The following is a 22492-nucleotide window of genomic DNA, read 5'->3' as shown; positions in this document are numbered from 1 at the left end:
CAAAAATTATGTCGAGACTGCCTTGCCACGTCATGAAGTTTGGTCTATTCGCCGTGGGTCTGTCGCGATATACTCACCCGTGAGCCGCGTCTTAGTCTTCTACTCAAGCAAAAACGACAAAAAAAGGTGAGTTTCTTTTTGTTGTTACTTTAATAATCTAACTCTTACTTAACTATGTGTGAATTGTATGTGTAATGTAGATATGTGCGAAGATATGTCACAAACAAAGTACAGGAACAATCCGTCTTGTAGACTAGAGCCCCATTATGATGCAAGTAATTTTTTTACTGCCCAACATGAAGACAGCATAAAGAAATGTTGATTGTTACAATTTGTTATTTGGACAATAAAAATACATAAGTCTGAATGTTATAAAAACACGTCGACTTTATAATGCTAAGAGCATTTTAATTCATATAAATATACAAGTACAAAATGTTTTTTCTTTTTTTCCCGGAAAGAGTTTGTGCGTAACTTATAAGATGTTCATAATTATTGTTAAAAATTAAGTTTTAAGGCTGATTTGTTGGTACTTATATGTATGTATAACCCGAAACTTAATAATTATAAAAAGTTATAAATAGTGTATTTATTTTTCTTTAAAACAAATAATAATGTTTTTTTTTTATATTACCGTGATTCATTGTGTACCACATGGTTCATTTAATACCCCCCCCCCCCCCCGGTTCTTTGTGTACCCCTAGGAGTACGCTATGAACCATTTCTCATGTTTTAAAAAAACATGTATAAATCAAGCAACAGCAAATGTTTTCCACTTATTTCAACACAATTTGGCAGCTTATTAAATAACCTATCATTTGAGACAAAAATATTTTCTTAGACTGTAAAAACGAGCGTGCTAGAGATCTCCAAACTTTTGGTGGTTCAATGGCTACCACCCTACCCTAAAGTAGAGAAGTCAGTTGACGGGAGCGAAGCCGCGGGCAAAAGCTAGTATTCTATATATATTTATGGATATCGAGCAATAAAGTCACGTTTGTTGTATGACAGCCCCCCGAAATATTTATTTTATTATATTTTTCAGTATTTGTAGTTATAGCGGCAACAGAAATACATCATCTGTGAAAATTTCAACTCTCTAACTATCACGGTTAATGAGATACAGACTGGTGACAGACGGACGGACAGAGGAGCGAAAACAATAGGGTCCCGTTTTACCCTTTGGGTACGGAACCCTAACAACACTTCTCTATGGTAACCAGAGAGCTATAAACTTTGAATCTGTCAAGGTATAGTATAGGGCTTGGCCCAGACCTATCGCATCTATGCTGGCTGTTCCTTCTGTCATCCTGTTCGAGCAAATATGGCCAAAAGCGTGCCTTGCCTCAGTGTAGGGTTCCGTACCTGGGCATCTTTTTTTTAACGACGCCAAAAATCATCCCTCCCGCTGTGGGTTAGCAGCGGTGAGAGAGTGTCAGGCCTGCTGACTAAAAAACCGTCGTGTTCCGTCGTAGGCCTATTATGTACCAGGGCCGCGGTAACTCTTTCGAACAATCGACCTCCATAACCCAGTAAGCAGGCAACCCCGTGGCAAGACTAGTTGTCAGGCTTTCTGGATTCTGACGACTGCGACTGTGACGACTGGCAACGATGTTCAAATGCTGTGTTCAAATGGCAGCCGTACAATGAACCACGACGACGAATTTTCAAGAAGACAAAAAAGTTAAAGAAGATACCGGGTTTCTTTGACCCTTTTTTAGGCGCCAACTAGACCGGTATTTTTTTACAATTCTTGATATTTCGTATTGCGCAATTTTATTTATATTCTGTTCTAGTAAAACAGCATAGAAACGGTAGGTCTGGGCCCAGCTTTAATGACAACACAATCAGCTGATTTCTCTGACTAAGGAAATGAATGGAGCTGCTAGAATGTCATCCACATTTATATATATAGTGTAAGATGAAATCAGAAATACTTCTCGTTCTAATGTACGCATGTATGTTTTAATTGATAAAATGTACATCTTAACGGTATGGATGCTTATTTAATTTAATATACCTATATTTATGTTGGTATATTTTGCAGTACCTAGTAGCAGAAGTAACTACATAATATAATACTTATTAAAATTTGCATTCACTTACTCAGATTTAAGTAGTAGAAGTTGTATGTACATGGTAACAAGCCTATTTGTGTTATTTAAGACTAAATTACATTTTCTTTCAAATTAATTTTAAGTTTTATGACGTTAAGGTCTGTGTTAGATCTACAGTATACGATGCATGAATAATGTATAAAACTGATGTCAATAAATAAATACAGAATCAAACGGAAGTTTTTCTTTATTTATATCAATCAGAACGTAATTACCATTTTAACTACCATACTTAACCATTGTTATCGATTTTAAGAAGACTAAAATTATAAATCATCGTTGAACGAGAAACTAACGTTTTTCTATGTTAATGATCTACATAATGTCCTTGTAAATCGTTTAAATGTCGTATGGTCGTCACAGTACCGGTGCGACATACGCTACTATGAGCGCCGACAGATACAACCAACACAAAGACTACTAAGATGTGATCATAGATGTAATATAATAAACAAGATTGCGCACGCTCAAAATACATATTTACGAAAATGAACTCTATTCCAACGCAATAAGGTACTAAATTTGTTGCATAATACACAGAGGCAAATCCGAGCCGAGAGGGATAGTTAGAACGGAGGCTGTTTGTCTCTTTCTAACACCTTGCCAGCATAAAAAAAATGTTGTGATCAACAGTTTTGTCTTCCCAAAAAAACAATTGAATCACATATATTTTTATCTTATTTTAACAATTGTAAGTCAACAAATTAATAAAAATCGCATTAATTTATTATACGCATAAATTATTTATATAAATTATTATTCTTAAAACATAAACAACATAAATTTTTATTTTGTTTTTTTTTTTTTTTTCTAGCGGTAACCCTGAACATTCTTGGCGCGTAATCAGCATTTAAAATTTTGTTTATATTTTTTGTATTAAATCAATTTAAACTATTTAAATGGTGAAAAAGTGTTGTGTTTATACTTGTAAAAGTGAATCCTATGGTGGTTGCAATATATCGTTCCACAGGTTAGCTAATAATAACATTTTCGTAAACCAAACAACTAGGGTGCCCATGAATTCTTGAAATGAGTGAAAATATGGGTGATGGATTTTAAAACTGTTGTACTATTGTTATAGCTTCCCAAAAAATGAAGAAAGGCGACGTAAATGGCTCAGCAGTCTATATATGAAGTAGAAATACAAAAAAAACAGTCTTCACTTCGAATCTTCCTGCTTTTATACTGCTAATTCCTGCTAATTATTAAAAGCCTTTATAAGTATCTTAAGGTCACAAACTGCGTAAGTTAAAACTTCAATACCAATCTGCGTTTAATAATCTTAGCAAATTCGGATTTGTCTCACATAGCTTAATCTCATAGTCACCCTATTAGAAAGGGACAGACAGCCTCCGTACTAACTGTTTCACTCGGCTCGTTTTTTGGGTTTATATGCGCAGTCCTGTTTACTAATATTATGTCTATGGATGTGATAGAATAGAATACTAATGCGCCATGTTTAGCTGAACTTGAGCTAGCTGCGCTGATATTCACATGTTTTTCATAGTTATGGTAGTTCCATTAGATTCGTGAGGCTGATTGACACTTGACAGACGGACACTTCAAGCTTGACTTTGTCAGGTGTCAATTGTCATACTTTGTATGTATTTATTGTTTCGGACGCAATCGGAGCTTGTCGTAGAGTCGTCGTAGAGAAGCTGGCTGGCTGGAGTAGCTGGGTCGCAGCTTCGAAGAGAGTAAGGACAGCCAAATAGATTAGAAAACAATGTTTATTTTAATGTTTTAATTTTCCAGTGTATATTTTTCATATGTTTAAATCAATAATTTACAATGTGCTAAAACAAAAAAATATCAAAGTTAACAAGATGCAACGCTGGTTTTTTTTAGACGACCCGAAAAAACCCAAATACAAGCGACCAAAACAAATGGCTGTTAAACCACCTGAATCCGTAGGCGAAGTGAAACGGCAGAGATGGACCTTCACGGTGTCTGCACCAGATGTTGGACCCAAAGAGAAAATGTTCATAACAGGCAGTATTCCAGAACTTGGTGAGTGGGACAATAACAAAATAGTTGTGCTCGACCAGGAAGAAAGTACGGATTTGTGGTGTACATCCATAATAATTCCAAACACCTGTGATATACTCTACCGCTATGGTAAATGTATTGTAAATGAAGAAAATCCTGATGATATTATTATTCGCCAATGGGAAACGCATCAGCTGCCACGAATTCTAAAAGAATCAGTTCTTCATCCTTATACTGATACTTATGGTGACCATCATGGTAAAAAGACTGTTTCTTCTGGTTGGCTGACTGTGTCAACATTATTGCAGTTTAAATTTGTGAACAATCCCCTAAAACTGCACAGCTGCCTCTCGAAAAGAATTATGAGAATAAAAATAACTCCAGTGAAATTGTCTTTTGGGACAGAAGGGCAGACAGATGAGTCATCCCTTAGTATGGACATGGGAAGTGTGGCATCAGGAGTGCTTGTTGATGTGTCTACACTTCACAATGACCCAGCTCTTTGTACCATGAAGCCACAGGAACAGTTTGGAAGAGATTACAATCCAGATGATGTATTATTGATCAATGTGACTGCTCCTGATATTAAAGCTCTAGCGTACCTAGTTGATTTATATTCATACAGCAGTCGAGCTGGACCAGAAGATCCCCCATGCCATGTAGGCTATGCGTATGTGCTGCCAAATATGTTTAAGTCATCTGAAGGATCGTTGGATCTGCCTGTGACTTGTAATGTGAAACATCGCCCCTTAGGAACAATGAATATTGGTTACTTAATTGTTAATCCTATGCCTAAGCAGCTTTGCGACCTGAAGTTTTCATTAGCTAAATTTTGGGATCCATCCTGGACTGGCTTGGAGGTTGGACATAGAGGATTGGGTGCCAGTTTTAAAACCAAAGAGTGAGTAATTTGAATATTATATCTTTTATATTCTTAAAATATTTTAGGAAAACAGCTCCTTGAGCTCCTTACTCTGTTTATATCTTGATATGATCTGGATTTCGCGTTACATTTCCCTTCTATCATACAATTCAAACCATGGCTCAATCCAGAGAACAGGGTTATTTGTATAAAATTCTAGGTTGTCCTGCCACCTCTTTTAGTTAGTTTTTTAAGTCATAATACAAACTATTATTTTCAGTGGAGATGCAATTCGTGAAAATACCATTGCGTCACTTAAAAAAGCAGCTGCTAGTGGTGCAGATTTGCTAGAATTTGATGTGCAGTTGAGTAAAGACATGGTGCCAGTCATTTATCATGACTTTTATGTTTGCATATCTATGAAGCGGAAGAGAGAAGTGGAGCATACAGAAATGTTAGAGGTTCCTGTCAAGGATTTGACTTTGGAACATTTACAAAAACTGAAGGTATGCTTTTGTTTTTAATTTAGCTACAGAGTGCTTGCTATACCCTTGTAATGTTAGCTAGGTGATAAAGGTGAAAAATCTATCTTAAATTTTGATAATTTCTTATCTGTTTTTAAATTTGTAAAAATAAGACTAAAATTGATCAGAAAAGTTTACAGTATGGGAGAGAAGTACAGTTTATGTTAAAAGTTCTAATTAGAGACCTATCACCTATGTATTTAAACCTTTGCTAACCTAAGTTTTCTGTACCCACTTTGGCTAGAATGGCGATACTGTATAAAGCAGATAGAACACCTCTTTCTTTTTGTACCTTCATGGAATCAAAAGTCCTTGCTACATTTTTTTTTACTGTAGTCAAACTCAAAAACTTGTATTCAAATTAGGTTGATAAATCAACACTTTTCGAACGTCAAAAACAAAAGACAGCCCCCAATACGCCCGCCCTTCACCATTTCCTATGTGTTTAGTTAGATACCTATTGAAATGGATACCTATGATTAGTTCACAAGATTCGGTTACCTAAGCGGTAAGAGCTTGCGTAATCACTGATATTGCAGAAACAATAATTAAAATTACAATCGTAAAAAAATATTTCAATAGGAGTGTCAGTTTCAAATTATGTAAAGTTATAGGCTGGCTTTCTCTTATCTTGAGTTTTGTAAAAAGACACATTTAAATTGCTGTTTAATTAGCTGAGTTTATTCAACGTATTATTTGTGGTATTGCAATACCTTATCTGCAGACATCCAAGTCCTAGATTACGAGAAGCTACGTTATGGGACACACCAGGCGGACCGCTGATGTGTCCCTTTTGAAAAAGTCAGTTCTTGAATATATAAAATTTCTTCTCTAATAAATGTTCGTGGTAGCTATAAGTGTAGGTACATAAAAAAATATGTCTAGCAATAATTTCGATATATTCCTAATGTTATTTATAGGTATACCACTTAGTTGAGGGCCGAAATCAAGAAACATTATTTTTCGATGATGAGTTAGAAGAACATCAACCATTTCCTACTTTAGAGGAAACATTGAAAAAAATTGATCCACATGTCGGTTTTAATGTTGAGTTGAAATGGACTATGGAGCTAAAAGATGGAACCTTCGAATTGAACAACCCGTTCGATATGAACACTTACGTGGATAAGGTAAAACGCATAAAATCATTTATTACCACCTATTAATATTTAATATTATGTTATGTTCATTCCATTTCTTATTCATTTTTATTTCATCTACTGTCACAATCGGACGGAAAACAAACTATACCAATGATTATAGGGCCCTTTGGGCTCTTTAAATCCGAGGGTCCCGCGATAATAAGGACAACTGATGTGTCCTGTGTGTGTCCCCACTATAAAACTATGTTGTAGGTAATTAGGGGGAAGGGGACTTTTTATTAACGGCTCGTAGGCCTCCAGTGAGTTTGTAGCTGATTCTTTCTATACTAAAGTAAAAACGCAAAGCAGCTGAAAACAGTGCCAAAGTTTGCGTTCGATTCGCAGCTTTGATTTCTGACTGGAAGTTTAAAAAGTGGATCACTCTCATGTCTAAAATTAAGGGCTGTTAAGAATAACTTACGATTCATTTTCTCCGGGTCATTTTCCCATGGCATTAAAAATAAGTGAACAAAATCTAGCTGGCTAATCGATTAGGAAAAAACTGATATTTTCAGGTCTTAGAAGTAATTCTAAAGCATGCCGGAGATCGTCGCATTGTATTTTCCTGTTTCAATCCTGATATTTGCACGATGGTCAGATATAAGCAGAATAAATATCCCGTCATGTTTTTGACTATTGTAAGTATTCATTCAATTCAAGGTAACTTTGGTAGCAGTTATTTGTTCAGAGATACAAATTGTACATTTCTGTATATTTTCAGGGTATTACAAAACGATATGAACCATATCGTGATCCTAGATGCTCCAGCATACCACTGGCCGTACAAAGCGCAGTTAGTACAGAAATATTGGGGATTGTTGTACACACTGAAGATTTGCTCAGAGACCCTTCCCAGGTAAATATACACTTAATAAACAAATATACAATGAACTAGTTAATTATATTTTATCAAGCATTGTCAGAATATTAATCAACTTCGATACATTTGTTTCCAAGTGGGCCAAGTCTCACGATAGATTCTAATATTTCAATATCATGTTTTATCGAAGTAATATATTATTATTTGAAATATAGATAAGATGAGATAGTACGTGTGAGATTATTATGAAAAATATGAAAAAAAGCATCGCGTGCACAATACAGCTGTGACCTCGATCTGTAGATCTGTTTATAAAACGACGGTTGCACGTGACGAGTCACAATGTCGGCTAATGTCCGCGGGACTATACTTACGTATGTGACGTATGTCCGCGTCACAATAGCTCTGTTTTCATATGATACGACAATCCAGGAGCTTTGTACTTCTCCCCTTATATCGGAAAATATGAATGAAAATATGATTCCCTTATATCGGAAAATATGAAGTACCTTCTTTTGTAGCTTATTTTTGATGATAGAGGGCTAATAGCACGAACGAGCTTTTATGATCTACAATTATGTCACATGTTTTGATCATAGTCAGATACACAAAATTTATCATAATAAATTTTGTTATACCCGGACTATGAAGTCTGAAATCACCAACCCACTGTGAACAAGCGTGGTGATTAACGCTCAATCTTTTCTGTTGGAGAGGCGGCCTGGGCCCAGCAGTGAGACGATAAAAGAGTCTGATGATGAAATCTTGAGCAACTGTACTATCAAGGCCCAAGTTCACCGACAACATCGACAAACGTCTGTTTTCTTAAAACAATTACCTACTTACTTTAAATTTTGATGTTCAATTTTCATAGCAAAACAGTATTTTTAAAGATAACAGACGTTTATGTTGACGGTGTAAATGGGCTTAAGGAAGTGTAATATTTTCAAATGGTTAAAATATTGACAATCAAAGTTAATACACACTTATACGTAATCTAAAACTTTTTATCAGGTGAAATTAGCCACAGACGCTGGTTTGATAATATTCTGTTGGGGAGACGACATCGACAATAAAAGTGTCGTAAAGAAGCTGAAAGATATGGGTCTGCATGCAGTCATTTATGACAAACTGGACCAATACACGACTAAAGAAGTCAAGGTAATTATTTTTTTTATTTACACTTTTTAAAACTAGAAGCATTCGTTTCTACAATGTGTAGTATTACATTATTTGAGTAGATAATGTAGTCTTTCAATAGTGGTTGTAACTGCATCTTGTTACATAGTTGCTTTGATATTCACGTAGACAGTAGATTCTTGCATTATGTATGTGTTCTTGCGTAGGTAGTAGTAGTTTGAGGATAAAATCGAGGGCGAGTTATTGTGTAAAATAAAAATTATTTTTTATTTTGGAAATGTTGTTATGTTGGAAATGTTGGAAATAGGCTCTGAATATATGTTTAATTCTTATAGGCAGGTGTGGTCAATTTTATTCAGGAATAAAAACATATTTTACTTATATTTTTTACAGTCTGGAATAAACATAGATAAAATATTTAATATGAATAGGAAGTTAATTATTTACGTTTATTTCGTAATTTTCACGATCGGTTTCCATAAAACCTACCTACGTATGAATTCCGGGTTCTTTAGATGAGTTCAATATACTTTTTTTTTATGAAATGCTTTAACTAACTTCATAGTTTTCTAAACAAGCCATTTGTTCAAAAATAACTAGCAGATTATATGTTTCTACTGCTCACACATTGAGCCGACCCTGTCAGTCCCGTCTCTCCAAGCACCTAAAATAATCTGCTGATACTAATTTTAGTGCCTACAGTCAGCGATTACAATGGGGGAGCTATGTTTATGTGGTTGGTTATATTTAATTGTGTTGTGGCAATAAACAGGAGAGCATATTCCTGATGGAGGCGCGTGAGTCGCAGCGTGACCTCATGGAGCAGGCAGTTCTCGACGATCTCCTCAACCTTTCCAAGCCTTCTTCTTCTTCGCACACTGGCATGGAAGTAGAAAATCAACCAGTCTTTGATGTATCCGTCCGCGAGGCAATAGCTAACGCATCCACTGTTACCTCGCTGGAATCAGTCGTGTGCCCCGGGGATCTAAGGGAAGATGGGGACGTCATCTCCCCAATCGATAAAGAGTCACAAGTGAAGGAACAACAAAACAACTTCAAAGCAGTTTATCCATACCCATGCAGCGACTTGTCGAAGCTGATGCCCAAGAAAAAGCGCAGACACTAAACGTTTTCTTGAAGTCTCTTTTCAAGATATATTTGCTCAACTGTATTTTGCTGTTTAACACACTCATCATGCTATTTTTGTATTCAAATTATTATGTGATTAAATAATACCTATAATAGTATAAGTCTTGAACAATTATCAGTCAGTATAGATGTTGTGTTAACTCAGTACCTACGAATTTAATTATTTTACACTAGATTTAGGTACTGTTTTCATAGGGGTTTCTTCATTTTTATAGATTTTAATCCTTTAAAAATAAATCTTCATATTGACATTGGATAAAAAAACAAGTGCGGATTAGCTATAGGGTGCGAAAATTCTTCGGCAAATTTATCTTTTATACAAGCTGTTGATTTGCATCATCATCACTATACACATATTTTTGGAGTATATACTTATCAAAATATTTTTGCACTATGAAAAAAGCCTTGTGATTATGTATTGAATGCAAAATGTAGGATTGACCTCTTGTTCAAAATGTCACAACTACCAATACGTACCACAATTAAGTAATTCAATGTATCGGTGACCCTTAGAAGTTTTGTATTATCTAAAATATAACTGTATCTTTTAATAACCTTTAACTGCGGATTTCAGTCAATACATCCGTGTTTTTGTTTAGGGTTTGAAATTTCACATAATAAATATGAAGCCTTATGTAAAAATTAATTCTCTAATCTCATAACAACGGATGGATGAAGTGAACAGTTAGCCAATTTCACAATCTCTTGTTTTATTTCAGGGATTTAAAAAAATATACAGGTTCCATTGAAAGCAATTCTAGAAATTGTGAGTAAATAATTTCTGTGATATTTATTTACATATTTATTAAATCAATCAGTCCTAGCGCCAAGTGACGGCACGATACCTGTTACAAAATGAAAATTTACGATAAAATTACAAAGTTAACTAGTACTAGTCACTAGTACAACAAATTTTTACATATTAAGCTATACCTACTATAAAACTGCTCTCGCTTAAAATACCAATGCCGTACGTATCATGCCGTCAATGGGCGCCAGGCCCAAGTCAAGTGAAAAAATGAATGTTAACCATGTTTAGATATTTACTTGAACTTTTATTAAATAGGTACCAAAGCCTTATATTTTATTTAAGTATTTTACCTTGTATTTTTATAATTATTATTTTGAAATAAATTGTATCTGTGATTCAATTTGTTTTTATCAATTTATGAAATACCCTTATACCCGAAATACCTTACCTACTCGTTTTCTCACGACTGACTGAAGAAATGAATAGTTCGATAATGTTATTTGAATAAATAAACCGCTGGACATAGTTGTAATACTAAAACTGATTGACCAACTTGTAGACCAAGTAGGTAGTACAAATTGACAATTCTTATAGGTAAGTGTATGATAAATAGGTGTGGGCTATGAAATATCCGTGACCGAGTTTCATTTTCTTTATCATTTTAATTAAAATTAAATACACTTATTTATGTGTGGACTGACTTTTTGAAAGACAACGCCGGGATGACTGGCGTTCGTTGGTGGAGACCAGTGGAGACCTACGTTCAGCAGTGGACGGCAGTTGTCTGTCACGATGATGATTTGTTATTATATTAATAAGTAGGTAATTGGATTATTATATTTTAAGACGTGGCCCTTATTCTTTATTCGTTTTGTGACATGTCTGTGCGAAGGATTGCGCAGAATCATCATAAAGGTACTGCTTCTAAGTTTATCAACCTTAAGATTTTGTGAATTGTAATACAAATATAAGTATAATTAAGTTGGTTAAACAGTTGGTGCTAAGGTCAAGCAATATGTCAGAACTTAATATGATACCATCAAGTTTTCCCAAATTCAGTAAAAAATTGCTTCTATAGAAAAGCCTTTAAAATTGTACTTTTGCTGATAAACTGCTTCTCTTGTTTATTTATTTACTTTATTTATTTAAGGACAACCAACAAAGCATACACCAGAAAAGAACATGTTATAGCACTTACATAATAATTACATTTTGTAGTGTAGCCTTAATTAAAGGCTGCCACGGCATGCATTAAACATAGGAGTAAGAAAAAAAACAATAAAAAAATCATTTGCCATGTTACTAGCTAAGAATATTGTGCTGACTTGTGCCATCCAACAATTAATCACAGAAAGGAAAAACAAAACCTAAACATTTTATAAGTTTCAAGTTGTTGCGAGTACCAACTATCTATTCTGATGATTGTCTTTCGACTTACCAGCTCAAATGCGTCTGCGTTGTAATATATCGCCGATAGGTGATGGAGAACTAGCCCACTCTGCCTAACTCGGTTACATGAAAATGTAACAAAAGTCAGGAAGCTTAGTTTATCCGTAGTCAGGGATTTGCACTTTCTAATACTTATACCTAAACCGCATTTCTCATTTCCTTCACTTCAAATCAAATATTCAATCAATATAAGCATGGCTTTTAGAATTTCAATACCTTGACTTTGTAATTACTTTTTATTATCTAATAGGTAGTTGCTAGTTTCTCGTTTTTATTATATTGAGGTTTAAGACAATAACTTTAAAACGTTGTAAATATAAGGCTAGTTGCATGCATAGTATATGACTGGCTTCCGCCAGCGGATACACTCGCGCCTAATGGCAGCTAAGTACATCGCGCACCCGAAAAAAAGTAGCCTATAGCCTTCCTCGATAAATGGGCCATCTAACATTGAAATATTTTTCAAATCTTCCCGATGGTGTGTGAGATTATTGCGCTCGCGCAAACAAACTCTTCAGCGTTTAGGTATATAATATTATTAGATAAACCTACATTAAATAATTTATGTGAGTACGAAAGTACCTAACGAATCCAGGTGAATTGTTATAGGAGGAAACTGGAAATCTCTGTATGTATGCTAAAGCATATTTGTCAGATCCAAGTTAAAGGATGTTATTCCCAACAGATTAGATCTAAGAAACTACCTACACTATGGAAATGTATAGCTTCATATGCACTAGAATAAGTCTTATTATCCCGAGTTGATTAATTACCCTTAATAATATACTTATACAAATAACAGAAATGAAAATCGCCGGGAGTTTCACCGCTACGCATGCCTCTCCGGTACGCCTACCAATTACAAGTATAAATATTTGTATAATGTAATAATGTTTTTGCATATCCTATGTTTAAGAGCCAATCTTTAATATAATTTATAAATTTGTGATGTTTATCGAAGCAAAGTATTTAAATAATTGCTGTACCGTTAGTGAAGAGCTTCTGAATTACGACGTAAGTCAGTATTTACCTATAGCTTTCTTGTTTTTATTTATCTGTCCAATAAATCGTTTTATTCTAGACTGAATTTTATTTTATTATCTGCAAGTCTAAATAAATTTCGACAAAACGGAGCGAATAAGGCAGGGCGTATAACCTCATCCACATGGAACTATTCTAGAAAAATAGAAAAAGATCCTATGTGTGAAATATAATAAATTATGTATCTATTCATACCAAGCTAGGTTTATCAGCTCGTTCCTAGTTGGGTAAATAGGGTTAGCTTTCAATCCGGAGGATGCTCTTGAGTAGATACCGGGATTTAAACAATCTCTTTTTTGACAATACACAGAGCCCCTCTTTTCGCATTGGGAGTTAAAAAATAATAAACAAAAAACATTAAAAATATGTATATATTATTCAACATAATGTAATTACATAAAAATAATAATATGTAGGTAAGTAAAGGTATACTAATTAATATATTTTAGTTCCTATTACTTCTCATATTTAGGACGGAATAAGTTTCCATTAATCACAACATTACGAATACCTGTTCACTTACATATATTTTAGTACTTAATCATGTTTATATAGTATACTATTGCCGCGTTCCTATTGTAATAGCAAATATATAATACACTGTCTCATCTTTAATGAAATATACATCCCTCAAAATCACGCGAGCATTATTTACAATATTTTAAAAAAAACGGAATGTAATTAATGTATTTTACTTATACAGTTTTTAAACTGGTAAGTGTAGTGCTTCCACTATATACCTCTACGATCGTAAAATTATACTCTTTACCCTTAATGATTACTAACAGGATCTAAAAAAATAACCATTCGAAAATAATTAGCTCTGAAACAATTTCACACTTTGAGCTTTGGTTTTAAATAGAGTTCAGCACACTGATGATGTGTATAAATTAGTTCATTGAGAAGTTGATGACTAGGCTGTGCAACTGTGATTTCATTGTTTCCATATCTGTGTCTAGGTATTAGCATTATACATTGTTTATACATTTTGAGACTCATATATTTTTACAATACTTACTGGTAATTTTGGCAATTACCACAATAATAAAGTTTTTATTCTTGATTTCATAAAGGTAATCGATATTATATGCCATAGGGTAAATAAGTAGGTACTTTAATAAATATGCTTAATTTCTAAACTTGTAAAGACTACGACAAAGCAGATTTTTTCCAAAACTAAATTATATTCCAATAAAATTACTTATTTCTGTACAACAGTAAAAACTTAAATGTATGGCCACTAGAAACAAATACTTGATAAAACAACCTAATTATATAAACTTTAAAACACAATTTGAATAAAATAAGCTGAGATTTAATTTGAGATTAAGCTTTATATAATATTGCATCTCATCTTAAAAATGATAGTGCTGTTAAGTAAATTGATAGAAATTGAGCATTTCGTGAGATGATAATAAAAAATAAACATCTTTGTTTACCCAAACTTTGGCCGAATTCGTAAGTAGACTTATGGCAACTCTTATGATTTTTAAGAACAGCTCTCATCACTAATGTATATTATATGGTGGTACATATAGACCACATGAAATTCTATGTTAAAAAAATTTAGTCTAGCCACATTCATAAATATTCGTGCGGGTAACGAGACATGAGGCACCCCAGAGCGATGAGAGCGCTATTCTTTAACCATTGCAGTATGCAATATTAGTTAGTTAAGTGTACCTTAATAATATTAAACTACAATAACATATAATATGTAAACATATAGGTATTTAAGTACGTTTTTCATTATTTCTATAAAATATATATAATTTTTTTTTTTTTTTATAATTATAATGATATGTTATTAATACTAAATGGACGGACAGATACACATAGGTACTTTGATATGAGCGAATGCATGAACATATGAGTTTATTTAAGTTTGAAGTTAGTTAATAAACTTGAACATTTTGGTTAGGAAGAGTAAAATATTTTGCAATACCCGCAGGAGGTTTGACCTTAAGGTGTTCTTCTATAAACTGACAAGGACATACATATTTCTCGCCGTGGCGACCAGGCACCAGGCTGCTGAGGTTAAGTCTATTTTTAACAGCCTGTGACCCCCAGCGTCCAGCATACCGCAGATATAGAAGACACCCCCTTTCCTGAGGAAGAACAAATTTTAATTCTAAAAATCTTAAGGTAAAACGTTAAGTTGGTTTTGATACAATAACAAATCTGAGGACTTGCCAAAAATGTTGATACTTGGTCAATCAAGACCGCGACGCCTGAGCCAATCATTGCAGAGCGGGCAACAAGCGCGTGTATCTCTGGGCTCTTTGTTCCGCAATACTTCCTCAACATATTGACAAGGGCAGAGCGCCTGTGTTAAATGACGCGGGGCGGCGGGGTTGCCGCCTTCCTCGTCAAGAGTCCAGTCGAGCCGGCGGCGCAGGAAGTCTTTCCCCCAGCGCTGCAGGTACCGGAGGTACACTTGCTCTGCCATACCCTGCACATTCGTATGCCTTGCTTACCCACCAAAAACTACATTATGTGACTACCAAACTAGTTGTGTTAAATAAAACTAAAGCGTTAAAGAGGTGTCTAAATACGCTAACCAGCACAATTAACTGCCCAATTATTGGTTCCCAGATGGTTGGATTTGCGATGCTTTACTCATAAATATTGAAAGCCTTCATTTGTAGGTATATTTATAAGCAATTTTATGAGCACTTGACCGTGATCCAGTCGTAAATTAACATAATGACATTTTAGCTGTTAAGGATTACGTACCGAAAGGAAAAACGGGAACGTATTGATAAGGCTTTGGTGCAGCATTAAACGTAAGTACAAAATCAAGGCCCATTTCGAAGTATTTGTTAGTATCGACCATTGTTGTAAAGAAATGCGAGGTCAAGACTTATATTTTTCTGCATGAGCACATTTATATGGATACAGCTACAAGAGTATTTCCAAATAAATAGGTATATTCTATAACTGTTCCAGCTGTGCCTAATATCTGCACTAATACATAGAGAGGAAACATTTTTTTTTGTTTTTGTACCCTAAAGGCTCCGAAACTACTGAAGATTTGATAAAATCTTTTACTGAAAGCTACACACTTCCCGAGTAACATAGGCAACATTTTATTCCGGTTCAGACAGTAGTTTCTACGGAACGCGGGTAAAACCGTGTGAAACCGGCTCATAGTTAAATAAAGAAAAACTATGTGGGCGGTTAATTGTGCCTGTGAATGAAGTTACCGATAATGCTATTTTCTAAATAATCCAAATTGCTGTTTACGTGTATTCAAGCATTTATAATGGGCAATCGCAATCGGATGCATTATTTAAATTGGTCTCGTAGTCATGCGTGCGTTTGGGTATAGCTGACTTTCAGAATGCATTCATTATGTATACAGATGTTTACTAATAGAAAACCAGTGTCAATTACCACAGACTACACACACATAATGTATAGCTACAATACTATAATATAATTAAGAAAATATTAGCGCCCTTTACCTTGCAGAATATAAACCAATCCAAATAGACGGCTGATATAGAGAAGTTGTAGTGTTACTACAAAAAAGTTAAACAGATGTCTGAAACATGTCTCAATTCCATTACAAAATATTCTTAAACACGTGACTAACTAACGTCTGCTTAAGTTTTTTGTACAACATTATTCGTATTTTTAATATAAGCCACAGATATGCAAAATACGAGTGAATAAAATAAAGTAAATTAGACAAAACCATTAGGTATTTATGTGCTATTTTGATAGCATGTGAGAATAGACTAAAATAACAACCTAAATGCTGGTTTGTGAGCACCCTCATCTAGAAATTCATTTTTAAGTAAAAGTTAATAGATAACATTACAAGGCGAGACAACGAGCAAGGTTAAACCAAGATTACCAGTGGCCTAAATCATGTCAACATTTTTGTGAGAATTCACATGAACTAAAGTTTTGAATATTAAACGATATTATGTGCATTGTGCATACCTTTCCATGATAAAATTAATATTGTCAGTATGTATGAAATCCATTTTATCAATAAAAACTATGCACACAATATCCTTTAATATGCAACTACTTTTGTCCATGTAAATGGAATTCTCAAAAAATTAAACTGTTTTGTAATAATATATGTCTCTTTATAAACTTAACACAGTTAAATAAAAGTAAAAATCTCCCTATCTCATGCAAAAAATGAAGCAAGGGAAAGAAAGCTGTTGCTTTTATTATTCAATCAAAATAAAAACAAAACTTGAGTTGGACAAAGATCTCATTATTTATAGTATCAACAATTTTGACAACAGAAATCAAGTTATTTTGATTGCATAATATTATATAGGGTTTGTTTAAGCTGTTACCAAAAGACCCTTAAAGCGGAAAGGTGGCTGCGTTGAGAAATGTTAAAGGAATAAATCAATAATTATCACCGAAGAATTACTAGAATGCTACATTATCCAATAAGAGCATAAGCTATATATTTTCCCAGCATTAAAGTTTCTTTTGGAATGCAGGTGTAACATGTGAAGTATAATATAATAAATGATAATAAAAAATCTTTATTTTTCTCTTCAATTACAGTGTTAAAAGTATATTTCAATCAAAAGATTTAATTTTCAAGAAAATAGATGAGTAAAAATCTATAATATGTTGCAAAGAATAATTCTATAAACCTGCCTGTTCCATAAAAACAGGAATAAAAATATTTTTGGCCTTGAAAATACTTTAAAATATTTTTTTGGGTATTTTTGTAGCAACTTGTATTTAAAAATCTCTATAGCCAAGTACCAACACCATTTGTTTTACACTATTTTTTTGTTTATGCAAAACCTTATTAGAAAGCAAAATATCAATGTTCCAGAAACATGGTAAAAATAAATGTTCCTCATACTTATTCATGCACTATCATTTCCTAGTAAACTCATAGATAGAGAGGTGCTGTTAGTAATTTAAATAATGGACATTAATTCATAGCATTAGAATGCTAAGGTATGGCATACAAATAAACTTTCAACTAAATGCAAATAGTACTAGCTCAAACGCAGTTCAAGTTAACTATTTGTGTACCACCAATATTCATTAATCTGACATTTTCTTATGACTATAATTAGTTTTGAACTAGTCTCTGGAAAGCCATAGATGACTTTTGTAGCTGTAACTTTTAATGGAAAATGAATATTCTGAACTATTTAAATATACATACCTGTTTTCTGGACAACCTGGTTGACTGTGTTCCTTGGATTACAATATCATTAGTTGGCACATCCAGTCTCTGTTCCCAGCCCTGCATTATTGTTTTACCTTCTTCACTTTCAATGAACTGTTGTATGTGTGCAATACATGGTCCAGAATCAAAGTAAATAAAGCATAGATTTACTTTATGACATGAAATCTTTCCTCTATCATCAAGTGCTAGGATCAATTTATGTTTACTTAGCAGTTTGTTAACTCTTGCTAAACATTGTTCCAATCCTTTTGATAATCTCAACTTTATCCACATGCACAGGAAAATTGCAGCTGCGTTGAGAATCAGCCATAACACACCCAATGAAAACAATATCAGTCCAGTCAGGCCAGAAAACAACAGTGCTAGCAGCACAAGAAATGCAAGCGTTATCCAACAAACAAGCACACGCTTGTAGCATATGTTATACAATGTAAAACGAGCATCGTTAATAAGCAGTTCCATTGCATGAACATATTCCTCCACTGTCAGCTGAAATTTAACAAAACACATTAAACATGCCAAAACAAAACAAATCTTAGCTAAATGAACATAGCAAGGAGCAAACTTACAGTTAGTCCCTGTGCCATGAGCTCCTCTGGCACTAGTTCTGGCCGGAAGTGTGCTGCTGTCACCCAGGGCCATTTAGTGTTCACAGGCAGCAGAGTCACAATTATATCACCATTAGCTGGAAATGTTAACATCACATCAATGCCACATTCTCATAGGAAATCATGACATTATAGCTGTGTACTAAGGTACTTACAGAATCCTTGACGAACATTAACAAACTCGACATTTTTGGATAATGTAACTAATGATATGGGCTCAATGTTTTTATCTCCTCTTTCCAAGTTTATATGTACGGTTTCCGTTTTCAGTACTGCAGCAGACTGAGCTGTTGCAGAAGTACTCGCTCCTTCGGGGGAGGAAACACTTGGTGGCACATCGTTTTCTGCGGACTTTGGAGATTCATCGTCGAATTTAACCCATCCTTTTCGCACTTTATCTTGATTTACATTGCCATTTAGTTCATTTACTTCAGTAATTTCAACATTACTCATATTGCAATTATATATATTTATTTCGATTGATTATTAGTTTATATAGAACGATCTTTAATCTTTCCAATTTGTAATATCACTTTGAGTAAATAAACTCTGGCTGCAGTGGTTTTGTACTAAATTGGATATACTTTATTTCCAATTACTTATTGGATTTGAATTTAAAATTCTTAAATCTAAAAGAAATCGGATAATTTAGATAAGTAAGGCAGGGCAAAGAGATATTTTTCAGACTAAATCTCATATGTCATGCCTTGTCGATGTCAGATTGTCATGAGTTGTCATGTCAATGCATTGTGGCCTGTCTTGATCTTGTGTCACATTCATTTGTTTTGTAAAATATTATCTATGAAAGAATTAGATAAATTCTTGAGTAGTTCTCACAGAAAAATAAATATGAGCAATTAGCAGACACCTAGATGATCAATTAAACGTATTTTGCAATAAAACGTTCATCATAGTCTGCTTAACATGCAACTATACTGGGGGCGGCTTCCAATCTAACTGGGTGCTTGCATGATTCATGTGAATACCATTGTTTTACGTGTTTTACATGCATCAACTCAATAGGTATGACCTCCTCCAGTGTCGGTTTTAACTCTACCAGCGTCCTGGGCGAGATTTCTACGGGGCCTGCAACTGTAATTCAAACTCATACGAAAAACAGTGACATTATGTAGTTACCGATTGCGCGAGCGAAGGGAGCGCGATTTTTTTTTACAGTTAACAAATCAAAGCAAAAATTACGTAAAATATAGCCCAATCATACATAAGTTATTGTTGGTAGGTGAATACAAAAACACGGGAACGTAGCTCCTGATTGCGCGAGCGAAGCGAGCGCGAAATTTTGTGTTATATTTTAGAACTCAAAACAAAAATTACCTAAATAGTAGCCCAAACGTACATAACTCTTTGTTGGTGTATTAAAATTTTGGGACTTAAAGTAGTACCGTAAATAAGAAAGTTCATATCCACTCTAACGTCCGTGGATAGTACAGTATCCAAGAAAAAAGTAGCGTCATACGCCCATGGATACTATAGTATCCAAAGCGACGAGTTGTGTTTAACTCCATCTATTTTAAAATACGGTATTATTTGTTGAGTTTTGACAGATTATCTATATAGCTGATGAAATAGTTCGACGAAAAAATAAGAGATGGTAGTGTAACAAGCTTTTGACAAAAAAAAAATATTTTAAATTCAGTTGACGCGTTTGACTTTCGTTTCGTTAAGTGTTTTTATAAGTGTCAACTATTATGTCGTTTTGTTTTATTTATTTTACAAGTGTTATACATCAAAATAAACTAGAAGATTTGGGCTTTACGATGATGTTTAAATATCACAGTTTTAGCTGATAAGTCTAGTCTAATTTTAACTTCAAACGATTGTTATTTCGAAAAAAGTCCGGTCAAGGTCATAGGCCAATCTTAGTTTTGTTTATACATATTTTACAAACTTTTCATTAAAATATTATATTTAATATCGTAATAAGCAAAATAATACATTTTTCAAACAGAAATATACTAAATTCATTGAAAATTTCGTAATAGCCTTCTCGAGCGCGGGAGACATCGCGGTAAAATTACGAAGAGTAGTGTTTTGTTTCGATTTAATTAAAATACTTAGAGTTAACCGAATATAATCAAATATACATCAGAAGAAAGGGTAATAAGCCTAGTTTGTTCTGAAAATATTTTATTGATAAAATATGCAACAGTTGTCCCTTATATTTTAAAATGGTAGAAATAAATGTGTTTTTTTCTCCTTAAAATCATGTTTAACCCGGATTTTAGTATCAAAGATTATAACTAACGATTTTAAAATATCATTAACTTTGATCTGTATTCTTTAACCATTTTTTTCGTATTTTTTTCTTTATTTTAGCCATTACGGTTCAGTAGCTGTATAGGTTTTTTGTTACGACGAAGTTGCGAGTCGCGCGTGGTTCGGGTGCCGCGCGCGGCTGGACGTTAGAGAGAGAAACGGTCGCGCGGCCCGGACGTTAGAGTGGATATGGAAACTAGAAGTTACTTTTATTATTAATAAAAGGACTTAAAAACGACGCTACCTTTTTGCTAGGGAAGATTAAAAAAAAATGAAAAATAAAAACAACTGTAAAGTGAAGCAAGCCCGAAAATTTTAGAGTTTTGGATCACTAGTCTGTTTTTTAATCTCGTAGACTAAATTGACACTTGCAAAATGTCAAACTTTCTAATAATTTTGCTAGCTCTGTGGTACAGTGTTGTACTTACGATACCGGTTCGTTGAATCGTAACTTTTTATCTATAATAGACGAATTTAATATTCATTCAAAGTTTTATATTTAAAATTCACGTACGTACACATGGCTGTACGACGTGCTACAAACTGCCAGGGATATCTGACCACGCAAAGCCATGCGTAATCATCAAGGATAAGCCCATTATTTCAGGATGACTTATTGTAAAAAGTTACGATTCAACGTACCGGTATCGTAAGTACAACACTGCACCACAGAGCTAGCAAAATTATTTGGAAGTTTGACATTTTGCAAGTGTCAATTTAGTCTACGAGATTAAAAAACAGACTATAAAGTCCTAAACTTATATAATAAAAAGCAACCGTGAAGTGAAGAAGCCGCGAGCGAAGCGAGCGCGAAAATTTTTGAGTTTTGGGACATAAAAGTAGTGTTTGTTCGAGAATAGGGTTGTTTCCAATTTTCGGAAATCTATTTAGATAGCTTCTAAATAATTTTAAGATCACCCTCTCTTTCATTTTTCGTCTCAAATCTTTTTATTTTTTATGTATCACATGTTTTTCTATTTGTCTTAAAATATTGCTCAGAAAACGCTAGATCACGTGACTGTGACGTCAACGTTCTCTGTTCATTCCTTTACATTTTAAAGCACATCTAACGAGAAAAAACTAACATACCAACTAATGGATTTCTTAATTTTAATAATGTATTTTCATAAAATAGCTACAAAAACTATAATATTTTATACATATAGATTATTCTTATACATTTGCACAAAAATAAAATACCTCAAATGTTTTGAGTTGTGTACGCGGAAAAATGAAATGGTGCAAAGAAACGTAAAGTTTGTGTTTATTTATATTGAGGTTATGTTTGTGTCCGCGTTCGAAAAGATTTGATGCTTTTTCAAAAAACTTAAATTAAATGAATGTCTACAAGGTTTGTGTTGTGCGAGACTGTGGAAATACGACCATTATAGTTCGGCCATTCAGAGAATGCGTTCCTGACACGTCGCGATTGAAC

The 22492-nt window shown here is 33.9% G+C and overlaps 2 protein-coding genes across 6 annotated transcripts; one reads left to right on the top strand and one right to left on the bottom strand.

Annotated features, from left to right (window-relative positions):
* Positions 1-3666: 3666 nt before the first annotated feature.
* On the top strand, positions 3667-13023 carry LOC124645855 (glycerophosphocholine phosphodiesterase GPCPD1). Of its 3 annotated transcripts, XM_047185797.1 has the most exons (8): positions 3667-3814; positions 3966-5007; positions 5249-5474; positions 6413-6622; positions 7150-7272; positions 7356-7490; positions 8469-8615; positions 9367-10894. In XM_047185797.1, the coding sequence occupies exons 2-8, from the start codon at positions 4004-4006 to the stop codon at positions 9718-9720; spliced, it is 2199 nt and encodes a 732-aa protein (XP_047041753.1). In that variant the 5' UTR covers positions 3667-3814; positions 3966-4003; the 3' UTR covers positions 9721-10894. The 3 variants fall into 3 exon arrangements, with proteins under 3 accessions (XP_047041753.1, XP_047041752.1, XP_047041754.1); XM_047185796.1 differs by lacking the exon at positions 3667-3814 and having other exon boundaries at positions 3852-5007; XM_047185798.1 differs by lacking the exons at positions 3667-3814; positions 9367-10894 and adding an exon at positions 12746-13023 and having other exon boundaries at positions 3853-5007.
* Positions 13024-13337: 314 nt separating this feature from the next.
* Positions 13338-19665, bottom strand: LOC124645878 (transmembrane protein 268). Of its 3 annotated transcripts, none has more exons than XR_006986281.1 (5): positions 18936-19665; positions 18742-18857; positions 18149-18661; positions 14774-15092; positions 13338-14741 (listed from the first exon to the last, which is right to left on the bottom strand). XR_006986281.1 is itself a non-coding variant. In XM_047185851.1 (5 exons), exons 1-4 carry the CDS (start codon positions 19231-19233, stop codon positions 15197-15199), a joined length of 1167 nt encoding a protein of 388 aa, XP_047041807.1. In that variant the 5' UTR covers positions 19234-19655; the 3' UTR covers positions 13338-15092; positions 15178-15196. The 3 variants fall into 3 exon arrangements, 2 of the variants coding, with proteins under 2 accessions (XP_047041807.1, XP_047041808.1); XM_047185851.1 differs by adding an exon at positions 15178-15436 and having other exon boundaries at positions 13338-15092; positions 18936-19655; XM_047185852.1 differs by having other exon boundaries at positions 13338-15092.
* Between the last annotated feature and the right edge of the window lie 2827 nt (positions 19666-22492).

The sequence above is a fragment of the Helicoverpa zea genome, chromosome 3, assembly GCF_022581195.2.
Source record: "Helicoverpa zea isolate HzStark_Cry1AcR chromosome 3, ilHelZeax1.1, whole genome shotgun sequence".
NCBI classification, from domain to species: domain Eukaryota; kingdom Metazoa; phylum Arthropoda; class Insecta; order Lepidoptera; family Noctuidae; genus Helicoverpa; species Helicoverpa zea.
This window is presented reverse-complemented; position numbering and strand designations above follow the sequence as displayed.